At 33.7% G+C, this 15296-nt stretch overlaps 1 protein-coding gene across 3 annotated transcripts in view; it reads left to right on the top strand.

The window, feature by feature from the left end:
- LOC142358149 (5-hydroxytryptamine receptor 1A-like) overlaps positions 1-15296 on the top strand; it is a 94511-nt gene that overhangs the window by 68089 nt on the left and 11126 nt on the right. For all 3 annotated transcript variants that reach the window (XM_075409620.1, XM_075409626.1, XM_075409613.1), the window contains 2 exons: positions 2526-2628; positions 3209-3531. In XM_075409620.1, the coding sequence (XP_075265735.1) occupies positions 2526-2628; positions 3209-3531 (426 nt within the window). The remainder of the gene's footprint in view (positions 1-2525; positions 2629-3208; positions 3532-15296) is intronic.

The following is a 15296-nucleotide window of genomic DNA, read 5'->3' as shown; positions in this document are numbered from 1 at the left end:
ACATATAAAAAACATAGCAGGACAAGTCTTGACGCACAATTCAAAATTTTTATTGAATAAACAAAAATCTAGACTCAGTAGGACTATGAGTGAACTGGGAAAACCATTTTTAAAAAAAATCAGACGAAAAAATATTTTAAAAAAACAGAACATCAAAGTTAAAATGCTGCATGTGAACAAAAGACCACTAGTGAAAAAATGAAATTTGGTTTAAACAAATAAACTAGGCCTTGAATGAACTATGAATGGATTGACAAAACCATCAAGAAAAAAAATCCGATACAAAAAATCGAAAAAACAGTAAAAATCGAAGTGAAATTGCCGCATGTGAACAAAAAATCACTAGCGAGAAAGCGAATTCTTTTTAGCAAACACCGTTTTCTCACTCTACTTTAAAACTCAAGTTAGAAAATTTCACGTCGCAAAACCACTCGCTTTATCGCTTAACTTCCTGTTTCGGCGTGGCCAAAATCAATTCTCCAATTTGACTTCAAAAATCAAGAAATTGTGTGAACAGATCTTAAAAAAAACATAGCCGGAAGAATTCCGGAAACGCCTCGAAAGAAAAAATTGACGATAATTATGACTAAACAACTAGAACAACTAATGTGAACCCTGAACCTCCTCAAAGGCCATATAAAATTTAAGGATGAATAGAAATGGCATTCAAAAACAAATTGAACAGAAAACTTAAACATTTTAATAGTACAAGAAAACATGAAGACGAAAAAAAATTTCTTTGAAATTTGATCAATGAAAAGCTCCTAAAACAATGGGCAAGTCATAATAGGCTAGGAAACTTGTCTAAGATTAAAAAAAGAAAAACTGCAAAAAAAGAAAAAAATGGTTTAAAATTTCTCAATTTTTCTGTCAATTTTCCTAACAAAACAAATTTATACCAAGAAAACTTTGGTCAATTGGTAACTGAATATTCTTTAAGTAACAAGTTTCAATTCAAACCCTACTTAAAGCCTAAAACTAATGCAGTATCATGATCAAACCTCATAACCATCAAAAGTTGCATAAAAACTGCTTTTAAAAGCCGCGCGTGAACAAAAAAATTTTGCTCGCTTAGAGAAAATTTTTTTACACATCAATTTCTCGCTCTCTCAAAAACAGCAAATGAACAAAAAGCACTCTTTTTCGCTCCGCTCTTCACTTTTGTTCAGCACCAAAATCACTCCATATTTTTTCACCCGTTTCATTTCCCGCTTCAAAAATCACTCCAAAAAATTGATTAAGAAAAAAGGACTTCTCCAATACTCCTCTTCGAGTCGTAAAAAGACAGCGCCCCAATACAATTCAATTTCTTTGAATTGTAAAAAAAATCAAGAGATGGCCAATAATAGCCCAGCTGTCGCTGTGCGGCTATTAATAAACTTTAATGACGTCATTTGAAGCTCCCTTAGTGACTTAGTCCCCCGCTGAGTGAAGCAGGCTGCAATAAATTTGAAGTCCCACTAGTCGATCGAGAGCAGTTCTTCCAACGTTAGTCGGTTATGTTTAACATCATATGATTAAACGTACCGCTGAAAAATTAATCTTGCATACCTTTAATTCAGATTTTCTAAAAATTCAGGGAGAAGTAAATAGAGAAACATTTTTTAATTAGTAAGGACGGTTCGCTCAAAGCTGATTATAAGGTTCAAGCTCCTAATCTAGAAAGCAAAAAGACAAATGGGTCAACATTTACATACTGCAATTTATATGTATATTTTTGTGCAGATAAAATAAGATAACAAGCAAGAGCATCTGATTAATTTCATCTCATTCTTTCAATATTGGCCGTCCAGTGCTGTTCATTTGAATTGGTAGACATTTTATATATCATTAAGATGAAAATTTGAAAAAATACCAACTCGAAATGTGTCTGCGATAGATTAGCGGAACAATGAAAATGTCATACTTCCCAAAAATTAAACTGTCATTTTTGCTTTCCCTGAACTCCAGTCACGAAATGTGGATAGTTGATGCGGACGCGCACATGAGAGCTTGTTTTTAAATGCGTTTTTCATTGCCTGAATTCTACATCTGAAATTTTGTCTAATATCTGGCTAGATTAAACCTAAATTACAATCCGAAGTAGGTCAACATATCCTCAGCAGTGAAATTTTAGTGTGCATACCACAAAATTGGCACTGCTGAATGAGTGTTAGGACAGACGATGATTACGATGATTGTCAGATATTGCCGTCCAAAATGTTGTCATGGTCGTTACATAGTGCGTGAACTGGCCAGTATGAGGTTCTGACCCGTGAAAGACATTGACCAGACCAACTTGGGTCAATACCCAGTTTGGTCTGTCGGTTCTGGCTAATACCCATTTATTTTTTGGTCTGGTTGGTCTCGACCACCTGTCCAACCCAAGTCGACCTGGTCAATAGTTATCCAAAGTAGTGGACCAAATGTTGGGTGGTCTTTATTCAATTTCAGTTTATACATTAAAAAAGCATTGTCCGGCGTAAAGACATTCTGACCAATAACTATGATTGCATTCGTTTTTAGCGTATCTTGTTTTGTTTCAGGTCCTAGTGGTCTGCCGTACTTCTTGTGTCTGACATGGCTCTTCGCAGACATCTTCTTCTGCACGGCCAGCATAATGACACTTTGCATGATTGGATTGGACAGGTCAGAAACAAATACAGCACCATAATACTATATATACAATTGTAACAAAACTTTAAAACGAACGTAATCTAAAGAATAAATGGGTATAATTCCGCTATTAACATATCAAGCTTCACTGTTAGCTCTGTGTCATTGATAATGCTATAGGACCATGATCACGTTCACCTTATCATCGCTTCATTGGAGGACGAGTATGATTTGGTCAAAATCACATCCAAGGGGACCCTATCAGCTAATCATTAACAAATCTAGTCTAATGCCCATCGACTGATCATTATTGTGGAAAATTTGTATCATGTCTGATTATCGTCCAGATATGGTTTATCACGCTTGATTATTGTCTAGATTGACTGATCAATAGAAATTTTGAACGAGATCCTCAGCCGCTGTGTTTTCCTGTTTTCTTATATATATATATATATATATATATATATATATATAATATATACATACACACATACATACATACATACATACATACATACATACATACATATATATATATATATATATATATATATATATATATATATATATATATATATATATATATATATATATATGTTCTTATTCTTATAAGGTACTGGATAATGCGTGGAAAAGTGGCATATATCTACCACTCCAATCAGCAGAAGGTATTCTACATGATAGCCCCAGTGTACCTGTCCTCTCTTCTGATAGCCCTACCCTCTGTCGTCTTCACCCTAATGGAGAAAGAGAGTAGGGTGTCCGGTACCTGTCACATCAGCCAGAACCTCGTGTTCACACTCTACTCCACTGTGGGTGCGTTCTACCTGCCCTTTGTGATTCTGCTCATCATCTACGTGAAGATATACAAGTGTGCCAAAGTGAGGTGGAAGCGCACCTTTAAACAGCACCAGATGATTGCCAGCAAATCTGCAGGTGAGAATAACCCCCCCCCCCCCGCAAACACACACACACAGACACACACACACTCACGCACGCACACACACACACACACACACACACACACACACACCCACACACACACACTTCACTCCTCCCCTCATACCCCACCCCCTAAAGATAGCCTCCCTAAGCCGTAGCTGACTACAAACGAAACTAACTTCGAGCAATAGGCCAAAACTTTAGTCGGCTGTTCTTTTACTTTTATTAATAGCCGCACAGCAAAATCTGGGGCTATTGTTGGCCTTCTCTTGGTTGTTTCACAATTCAAACAATTTGAATTGTATTGGGGCGCTGTCTTTTTACGACTAGAAGAGGAGTATTGGAGAAGTCCTTTTTTCTTAATCAATTTTTTGGAGTAATTTTTGAAGCGGGAAATGAAACGCGTGAAAAAATTTTGAGTGATTTTTGGTGCTGAACAAAAGTGAAGAGCGGAGCGAAAAGAGAGTGGTTTTTGTTCATATGCTGTTTTTGAGAGAGCAAGAAATTGATGTGTAAAAAAATTTTCTCTAAGCGAGCAAAACTTTTTTGTTCACGTGCGACTTTTAAAAGCAGTTTTATGCAATTTTTGATGGTTATGAGGTCTGATCATGATATTGTATTAGTTTTAGGCTTGTTTTGATAGGAATTGAAGGTTTCAACTGGTTAATTTGAGATTAATGCTAATTTGGAGGTTTTTGATCGGTTTTGCTGATTTTTAGACGGAGTTTGATGATTTTTTGTCTGTTTTTGTTTTAACGCTTTAAGTGGAATTTGATTAGAAGCTTGATACTTAAGGAGTATTCAGATAACTATTGACCAAAGCTTTCCTGGTTTAAATCTTTTTCTCTTAAAGAGAAATGACAGAAAAATTGAGAAAATTTGAACCATTTTTCATTTTTTTGCAGTTTTTCTTTATTTAATCTTAGACAAGTTTCGTACCCTATTATGAATTGCCCATTGTTTTGCGAGCTTTTCATTGCTCTAATTGCAAAGGAATTTTATTTTTCTTGTACTATTTAAAAAAACTCGTTTTTCTAGTTTTTTTTTGTTCAATTTGTTTTTGAATGCCGTTTCTATTCTTCCTTAAATTTTTTATGGCCTTTGTGGAGGCTCAGGGTTCACAATTGATGTTTTAGTTGCTTAGTCATCAGTATGGGCAATTTTCTCTTTCGAGTCATTTCCGGAACTCTTCCCACTACGTTTTTTTTAAAGATCTGTTCACACATATTCATGATTTTTGAAGTCAAATTGGAGTAGTGATTTTGGTCACGCCGGAACAGGAAGTGGAGCAAAAAAAAACGAGTGGTTTTGCGGCATGAAATTTTCTAACTTTAATTTTAAAGTAGAGTTAGAAAACGGCATTTGAACCAAAAATTCTATTTCCCGCTAGTGATTTTTTGTTCACATGCGGCAATTTCACTTCGATTTTTACTGTTTTTTTTTTTCGATTTGTTTCATCAGATTTTTTTCCCAATCCATTAATAGTTAATTTTAGGCCTAGGTTTTTGTTAGAACCAAATTTCTATTCAAATCTGCTTTTATTTCATTCGTTTATGCAATTTCTACTGAAGTGCTTGCGTGACGTCTTTTTTTGCGCTTAGTGGAGCGAGCACTTTGTTCATTTGAGTGATTAAATTTTTGGTTACACATTACTTAACTCACTCACTCACAAAAATGACTTTCTCACTTTCAAATTGACTTTTATTTACTTTGATTCAAAGAGATAAATTCAAAAGGGTTCGTGTCACTCTAAATAAAAGTTGTTAGAGAACAGCTAACAGAGGCAGCAAAAACTTATATAGGGTTTTAATCAAAATATAACATATCAGCCTTCAATGAAAAGACAATTTTTTGGTCTCTCTTTTTTACTTTATTTTTTAGACTGCAGATCTACTAAGATATTTCGGTTATTTTCTGGCAATCTGCCAGCTATGTTATAGGGTTCTTTTTGAGTTAAATTTAAATTGCTCGGGTAGAAATTCATTCTCAGAATAAGTTGCTAGACAAAAGTTTAACGCTTTTCCTTATTTGAGAAAAAACGTGAAGATCGAGATACTGACTTTTGTCGAAAACAATAATATATTTATTAAAAGGTTACAATTCAGCTCTAAAGAAGGATCTTTTCTATTTGTGCCGTCCCAATTTATTATGTATATATTCTTTGCATCCCCCAGACAAACATGCCATATTTTTACATAACGGTTTACTATGTAATTGCAAGTGCTCTGCAATTGGGGGCGCATAACGTACTGGGGTTGGGGGGAGAGCAAACAAAAGAATCCCTAAAAACAAATTAATTACTCGTGTCAAGTAAAAAAAAATTATGGAATTATTATATCCACTTGCTCACGGATGTTTTTTTGGGGCTGTATTTGTCATTAAAAGAGTGTAGATTGAGCCCAAGTGTTTTTTAATTAATTGCTCTCAAAGGAAATTTGCAGCAATTATATTTGCTCAGTTGGTCGTTTTATACGATTTTTCGCTTGAACCATTTTTGGTCTGACTCATTTGATTTTTCGCTCTCAGAAACAGGATAAGCAGGTAGCGCCCAGCGGGCATAAAGCTCTCTTAGAGAATTTCAGCTCACAATACAGCATACTATACAGCTCATTTATACTTATGGTGTGAAGTGTGGTTCGAAGAAGTTGACTCCTCCACCCCTTCACAACAGCAACTTTCACTCCACACCCCAAACCCGACCCCAGGACATCGTTCAGGCTATAAAAGCCCCGTGCAGCCTACGACCCCCTCCTATCTCCCCTCCCCCACTGTTACCCCACATCAGCCTGCCCTCCCAGATGCACCCCCACTGCGCTCACTTCACGCCCCATCAGATAAGCTAAAGCTAGCCTCACTAAACAGTGGCTAGCTAATGAGGAAGCCAACAGCTTGTCGGTCGTGTGAGAGCAATTTCATCGACTTTAGTCGGTTAAGTTTATAGCTGCGGAATGCTGTGGAAGCTGCGGAAGCTGTTAGCGGATTAGAGCCATTTTGTGGTGTCTTTTTTTGACTTTAAGAAGTTTATTGGTTTCTTTAAATTTTCTCCAGTAAAAATTTTCGTTCAGATAGCGTCTTGACCTAAAAACGAAAGAGAGTGAAATGGCCAATTGAAATCTTTTTTCTGAGCTAGGTAAGTTTTTTTATCATGCGCTTCAATCAGGAAATTACTTTTTGACTTTGAAAACTGCTCTCTGACAGAAGGTCGCCTCTAGATAACATTTTAAAGCCATTTTTTGTCCAATTTGCCCAGTTTTTTTCTTGTAATTTAGTTTTTTGTGAAGAAAGCTATTTTAAAGAAGCTGTTTTATAATGTGAACCTCTGAAACTGATACCACTGAGTTTTTGAGTGTGAAATAATGCGCTTTAATTTTTAATTGAACAAATATGTCCCAGTTTTAAATTTAAATTTGTTTTCAAAGAAATTTTTGTCTTATTTTGATTGTTAAAGAGAATTTTTTCCACATCTTTCAAATATCAGTACATATGGCAATTTGCCTTTGCTATTTCATGCGTTAAATGCTTGGAGGTATATTTGTTTCCTCTAACGTGTTGTGCTTGTTTTGTATTTAATTAAAATGGGAAAATTTTTTGAGCACCGTCAGGGTTTCTAATTTACTTTTAGTTTTAAGTGAATTATTTTGTGGCGTTCAGTATTTGAAAATCTGCAAAATTTTTTTCCTTAAATGCAGCTTTGGATTTTTTTTGAGAACTCAATTGCAAAATATTTAAGTTTCCAAATTTTGAACTATGTTTCTCGTTTTTAATTTTTAGAGGAGCATAGCTATATAAATTTATGCTAAATGAAGAAATCTTATTGTTTTTCTAATTCTTTGTTAATTTGATTTAACTTTCAATAGTCAGGAACTAGTCTTTGATTTTTCAAGTTTTTTTGTTTCACTTCTCATTCTCCGCATGGTAGCGTGTATCAGTGTATCATATTTTTGAGACATAAAAATCTACTCAGCTCTGCTTTTGTCATTTGTTAAAATTAATGATTTTTATCCTTTTTCTGAGGTTATTGTTGGCAATAGGTTTCCTTTGACAGTGCGGCACTGAGAATTTGCTTGAAATGCAAATATTATTGAGGTCTTAGTTTGATTTGAAATGATATTTTCCTTTGAGTTATTTTTCGTTCATTTTGTCTTTTTGTTGATTAATTTGAAGGTATTTGAACTACTTTACCGAATTTGTCTTTTCGCTGTTTTTTGCCCATTATATTGTTTTGTTTAATTTGTTGCTAACTGAAATATAGCCACATGCCTGTATACTCTATTTAATATAAACAATTTAGGTTCTTCACCTACAAAATTGTCTCATTCTAAGCAATTGATGAAAAAAATAAAAAATTTTACACGAATCTTTTTCTCCGTTTTTTTCAGAAACAGAGATGTTTGTGAGCCAATTAAGGGATGGATCTTATTTTGAGCTTGAATAACTTATTATAGTTGTATGAAACAACAGGATTCGTTTGTTTGTGTACTTGTATTACAAGGAAATTAATTTGAATTTTCCTAATTTTTCGTAATATTTTTTTCTGGTTAATTTTCTTTTTTTCTTTGACTTAAAGAATGTTGTTTTCGCTGCATGATGCCTTCTGCATGGAGATACCAATTATTTGAAAAAGCAGTTCTTTCGGAGGATTTGATTTCGAGTCGTTTCCGGAATTTTTCCTGCTACATTTTTTCGTTTCCTGCTATATTTTTTCGTTTTTGTTTTACATTTGTTCATACAGCAATGCTGAAATAGTCAGAGTTTCTCATTGATTTTTTTTCTCTATATAAAAGGTTTTAATCATTTTAGATTTTGATCATACGTGACTTACCCCACTCAAAAAAAATGACTCTTGCACTTTAAAATTTAGGTTTAATTTGAATTAGTTTATGGTCAAACCAACTCATATGCGTAATAAAGGACCCTAATTTTAGGCCTAGGTTTTTGTTTGAATGAAATTTCCGTTTCTCGTTAGTGATTTTCTTCTTCACATATTGGAAATTTACTCTGTTTTTCACTGTTTTTTCGATTTTTTTTATCGGGTTTTTTTTCTAAATGGTGCTCTCAATTCACTCATAGGCCATTCTAAATCTAATTTTTTGTTTAGTTTAGGAAAATTCTTAGATTTGTACGCCAGGACTTGTCATAATATGTTTTTTTTGTCGTCGTGGATTTTGTTACAACCATCGGACGTCACAGCCACTTCAAATCTGCTTTTTGTTCATTTGTTTATGCAATTTCTACTGAAGTGCGTGCGTGACGTCATTTTTTGCTCCTAGTGGAGTGAGTATTTTGTTCATTTGAGTGATTAAATTTTTGGTCACACTTGACTTAACTCACTCACAAAAATGACTTCCTCACTTTGAAATTGACTTTCATTTACTTTGATTCAAAGAGATAAATTCAAATGGGTTTGTGTCACTCTAAATGAAAATTGTTAGAGAGCAGCTAATAGAAATAGCAAAAACTTATATAGATTTTTAATCAAAATACAACATATCAGCCTTCAAAAAAAGACAACTTTTTTTTAATCTCTCTTTTTTACTGTTTTTTAGACTGTAGATCTGCGGCTATTGCGGCTACTTTCTGGCAATCTGCCAGCTATGTTATAGAGTTCTTCTTGAGTTCAATTTAAATTGCTCGGGTAGAAATTCGTTCTCAGAAAAAGTTGCTAAAAAAATGTTCAACGCTTTTTTTTATTTGAGAAAAAACGTCAAGATCGAGATATTGACTTTGTCGAAAACAATAATAAATTTTTAAAAAGTGACAATTCAGCTCTTAAGTAGGATCTTTTCTATTTGTGCCGCCTCAGATTATTATGTACATATTATTTGCATCCCCCAGACGCACGTGCCATATTTTTACATAACGGTTTACTATGTGATGGCAAGTGCTCTGCAAATGGGGGCGCATAACGTACTGGGGTTGGGGGGAGCGCAAAAGGAAAAAATCCCTAAAACAAATAAATTACTCGTGTCAAGTAAAAAAAATTTAATGGAAACATTATATCCCCTTGTTCACGGATGTTTTTTTGGGGCTGTATTTGTCATTATCAGAGTGTAGATTGAGCCCAAGTGTTTTTTAATTAATTGCTCTCAAAGGAAATTTGCAGCAATTATATTTGCTCAGTTGGTCGTTTTATACGATTTTTCGCTTGAACCATTTTTGGTCTGACTCATTTGATTTTTCGCCCTCAGAAACAGGATAAGCAGGTAGCGCCCAGCGGGCATTAAAATCTCTTAGAGAATTTTACCTCACAATACAGCTTACTGTACAGCTCATTTATACTTATGGTGTGAAGTGTGGTTCGAAGAAGTTGACTCCTCCACCCCTTCACAACAGCAACTTTCAATTCACACCCCAAACCCGACCCCAGGACATGGTTCAGGCCATAAAAGCCCCGTGCAGCCTACGACACCCTCCTATCTCCCCTCCCCCACTGTTGCCCCATATCAGCCTGCCCTCCCAGATGCACCCACCACTGCGCTCACTTCACGCCCCATCAGATAAGCTAAAGCTATCCTCACGAAACAGTGGCTAGCTAATGAGGAAGCCAACCGCTTGTCGGTCGTGTGAGAGCAATTTCCTCGACTTTAGTCGGTTAAGTTTATAGCTAAGGAATGCTGTGGAAGCTGCGGAAGCTGTTAGCGGATTAGAGCCATTTTGTGGTGTCTTTTTTTGACTTTAAGAAGTTTATTGGTTTCTTTAAGTTTTCTCCAGTAAAAATTGTCGTTCAGATAGCGCTTTGACCTAAAAACGAAAGAGAGTAAAATGGCCAATTGAAATCTTTTTTCTGAGCTAGGTAAGTTTTATCATGCGCTTCAATCAGGGAATTACTTTTTGACTTTGAAAACTGCTCTCTGACACAAGGTCGCCTCTAGATAACATTTTAAAGTCGTTTTTTGTCCAATTTGCCCAGTTTTTTTCTTGTAATTTGGTTTTTTGTGAAGAAAGCTATTTTAAAGAAGCTGTTCTAATATGTGAACCTCTGAAACTGATATCACTGAGTTTTTGAGTGTGAAATAATGCGCTTTAATTTTTAATTGAGCAAATATGTCCCAGTTTTAAATTTAATTTTGTTTTCCAAAAATTTTTGTCTTTTTTTGATTGTTAAAGAGAATTTTTCCCCGTTTTTCAAATATCAGTACATATAGCAATTTGCCTTTGCTATTTCATGCATTAAATGCCTGGAGGTGTTTTTGTTTCCTCTAACGTGTTGTGCTTGTTTTGGATTTAATTAATAAGGGAAAAATTTTTTTGTGCACCTTCAGGGTTTCTAATTTACTTTTAGTATTAAGTGAATTATTTTGTTGCTTTCAATATTTGAAAATCGGCAAAATTTTTTCCTTAAGTGCAGCTTTGAAAATTTTTTGAGAACTCTATTGCAAAAGATTTAAGTTTCCAAATTTTTAACTATGTTTCTCGTTTTTAATTATTAGAGGAGCATAGCTATATAAATTTATGCTAAATGAAGAAATTTAAATGTTTTTCTAATTCTTTGTTAATTTGATTTAAATTTCAATAGTCAGGAACTAGTCTTTGTTTTTTTCAAGTTTTTTTGTTTCCGTTCTCATTCTCCGCATGGTAGCATGTATCAGTCTAACTTATTTTTGAGACCTAAAAATCTACTCAGCTCTGCTTTTGTCATATGTTAAAATTAATGATTTTTATCCGTTTTCTGAGGTTGTTGTTTGCAATAGGTTTCATTTGACAGTGCGGCACTGAGAATTTGTTTGAAATGCGAATATTATTGAGGTCTTAGTTTGATTTGAGATGATATTTTCCTTTCAGTTATTTTTCGTTCATTTTGTCTTTTTGTTGACTAATTTGAAGGTATTCGAACTATTTTACCAAATTTGTCTTTTCAAGGTTTTTGGCTCATTATATTCTTTTGTTGAATTTTTTGGTAACTGAAATATAGCGTAATGCCTGTATACTCCATTTAATAAAAACAATTTAGGTTCTTTACCTACAAAATTGTCTTTTTTTAAGCAATTGATTAAAAAAATGGAAAATTTTACACGAATCTTTTTCTCCGTTTTTTTTAGAAACAGAGATGTTTGTGAGCCAATTAAGGGATGGATCATATTTTGAGCTTGAATAACTTATTTTAGTTGTATGAAACAACAGGGTTCGTTTGTTTGCGTACTTTTACTACAAGGAATTTAATTTGAATTTTCCTAATTTTTCGTAATATTTTATTCTGGCAAATTTTCTTTTTTTCTGTGACTTAAAGATTGTTGTTCTTGCTGCATGATGCCTTCTGCAAGGAGATACCAGCTATTTGAAAAAGCAGTTCTTTCGGAGGATTTGATTTCGAGTCGTTTCCGGAGTTCTTCCTGCTACATTTTTTCGTTTCCTGCTATATTTTTTTGTTTTTGTTTTACATTTGTTCACACAGCAAAGCTGAAATAGTCAAAATTTCTGATTGGTTTTTTTCTCTCTACGAAAGGTTTTAATCATTTTAGATTTTGATCATACGTGACTTACCTCACTCAATAAAAATGACTTTTGCACTATAAAACTTAGGTTTAATTTGAATTAGTTTATGGTCAAAGGAACTCATATGTGTAATAAAGGCCCCTAATGAAAAGGTTTCTTCGCAAAGAATTTTAACACGCTTTATTAATTTACCGCTGAATGATTTTTAGATAGTTTTTTGAGCGGCGTCGATAAGTTTTTCAACTTATATCTTTATCTGTTTCTATTAGTATTATACGGCACACAAGTCTATTTTTCGCAGCGATTCTGGCAATCTGCCGGCCATGTATTTATTTTTGAAGCTGAACGAAAATAAGCACTTTTTGTACATTTTTTGCTGCAATACTAATTCTTTTCTATAGTACCCTAAGATCAGAATAGAGAAAACAAATCTACTGTTCAATATTGCAGAATTTAGCTGGTGAATGATCTGACTTCAGGCAAACTTTGACTAGAAACTCGCTCATGTATGCAGAATTAAATATTGTGCTCGTACATGCAATCAAAAAGGCTAATACTCATCTCTGTGCGTTTTTAATTAACTGTTCATTAAAGCACATTTCGGTCTGCTTACCAATTAATCGGTTTCGCGTTGTTTTGATTTGAGTTCCAATTGTCCATTGTTATCGGCTGCATGCAACAATTAGCCTTTGAACTAGCCGCTTGGTAATTAGCGCTTAGCTTTATTTTTCTTGACGTTATCAGTAGACAGGCGTGGTTTTTACAGTTTACCAAAAAATTGATCCAAACTTGGACATTCAGCGAAAACTCGTCCCTTTCATCCCTACAAACTCCCATCTCTTTATTTTCTCATTGTTTAATTGATTAATATTTCATGTGTCATGGAAGCCACTTGGCAAATAAAAGCCTCTGTAAGTTGATATAAAAGATGGCATGAGAGAAAATTTTCCACTATTAAAAATTAATTGCGTTGCAATATATCTATCTTGAAAATACCACCTGTCTGGTCAGCTCTCTTTAACAAAGGCGTGGCAAAAATCATTGAAAATTTTTCACTATTCAGAAGTTTAGTTATAATTCCTGACCTGCAATAGCATGCCTAAGACGATAGCATTTAATTCTGGAAGTATTTTTTCAAAAAGATTTTGAAAAGTGTGATAACATTTCTACCCAGTAAAATAGCAGTAGTTAAACAAAACTCCGATTCGAGGTTTCACTGGAAAAGAATGTAAGATTTCATTCACAGCAAAGCAGCGCATATTATAGGAGTGAATGAAGTAAAATCGGCAAAGTTGTGGCTTTAGCGGTAAGCATGTTACAAACCTGAATCAATGAACATTCAAATTGTATTTTTCGTTATTTGCCTAAATGATGTTTCCAAAAAAACCATGAGCCACGTATTTTAGCAGTCAACATTTTTTCAGTATGTTTCTTCTAAACTGTTTTTTTATTTAAAAATCTCTATAAGCGTTTGCAGTTATTAGAACCAGTATAGCCATAGAACCTTTTCCAAAAATGCATTTAAGAAGAAAAACAACTGTTAACACGCCAGTGACTAACTATGTTTAGCATCATAAAACTGAAAAAGTAACCAATGCATGTTCACATGACCAATAAAATCCGGTTTTCTTTTAAATATTTATTTAATCAAATCAAAGTAAATTACATCACAGGTCAACCAAAACATTTAGTTTGGTAGATGACAGCACAAATTGAAAACAGAATAAATAGTTCATAAAAACAGGACACCGAAAAACAGAAAAAAATAAGTAAATAAAGGCAAAGAAGACTGCTCAAATTTGTTAATGGTTTAAAATCTTCAAAAATTCACCTTTGTATTAGATAACCGTGAATTCTTGTTTCTTCAAAACAATGAAAATGACATCAAATCTTTTATAGCTGTGAAGTTGTAAACTGAGCGTAGCTATATTGCGATGATCTTGGTTTTTGATAACACTGAAGCTTTGACGTTCTTCTTGGCTTTACATTTTTTCAAGCCGCATAGTGCAAAAGAAAAACTTTTTCGCCTTCATGATGTCGCTATTTCACTGCTCGTTTGCTGGTTTACAATTATACACATGTTGTAATTTCTCAATTAATTGGCCGTGAGTTTTATGCTGAACTGTGTGATATTTTCTTTGATAATAACTGACTTACCTCACACGGCAAATGACTTCTAACTTTAATACGTTCACTTTAGATCACTCTGAACCCTATAAAAGTGAAGATATGACTCCTATATAATGATCATTGTTAAAAATAAAACATGGTGACCAAGTGAAAATAAAACTTAATGACTGAAATTTATTTTTTGAACAGAACTTTTTTTTGAAAAATTTCGTAGTATTTTAGAAGGTTGTCAAGTGCATAAATACTTATAACACTAGTTTTTTTGTCACTTGGTTGCCATTCTTCAGCAGAAACTAATGCAGAAAGATACGGGAATCAATCACTCTGCAGACTAAGGACTAATGAATACTTTTCAAACACAAAAACTTATATATGGAAACAATAAAACGCGGATTAGAAATACAGATTGCAAAAATCATTGGTAAGGGAAATGTCATCTGACTAGTCAATGAAACTATTGAAAAAAAAACTGAAAATTGTAAAAACTGTTTTAGAACAAGATTTTATCCTAACAGCAAAAAAAGTTCTTACAACTGACTTTTCCAAATAACTGCTTTTTGGTTAACAAAAACTTTTAATCAAATTGACTAGATGTATTTTTTTGGAAAAAAAGAACAGTTTAGGGCCAAAAAAATTCATGGAAAAATTCATTCTGGATTTTTGCATTAAAATTGAATTTCTCAACCTGACTGCTTCTTATGGTTAGAAGTGTGTCTCTTCTTAGAGTTGGAAATGCGTGTGTGTAATTTTTGGCAGGTAAGTGACAAGACATTAAACTCTAAACTGTTAAAAAAACAGTAGTAATTGGACATTGTTTGCATTGTTTTGGATGCAGAAACTAATTTTTTAAAAAAGAAAAAAAAACAAGTTTATGGGATTTTTTGAAAAATTGATCATGTGTACCCACTGTTTTAAGCTGTTTCCCATAAAGACTGAACGAAAAAACGAAAAAATTTTGATGGTATTCATATCAATAATAGAGCTTCTGAACAGTGTAAATTTCGACGAAATATTACTAAGAGCACAAAAAGTGGCAGAACTACTCGAAAGTCTTCTTTGATAAATTTGACCTGTTTGGTCCTGATTTGCAGGGAACTAGCTTTAAAAAAAATTATTTTACTGCAAAAGATGCTGAAGCTTTGAACAGCTTTGATTATACAATAGAAGAAGTTGAAGATTTGAATGGTTTGCCTCAA

Source organism: Convolutriloba macropyga, chromosome 2 (assembly GCF_964194025.1).
Source record: "Convolutriloba macropyga chromosome 2, txConMacr16.3, whole genome shotgun sequence".
Taxonomy (NCBI): Eukaryota; Metazoa; Xenacoelomorpha; order Acoela; family Convolutidae; genus Convolutriloba; species Convolutriloba macropyga.
Note: the sequence above shows the minus strand (reverse complement) of the source record. Positions and strands in the feature narration are given on the sequence as shown.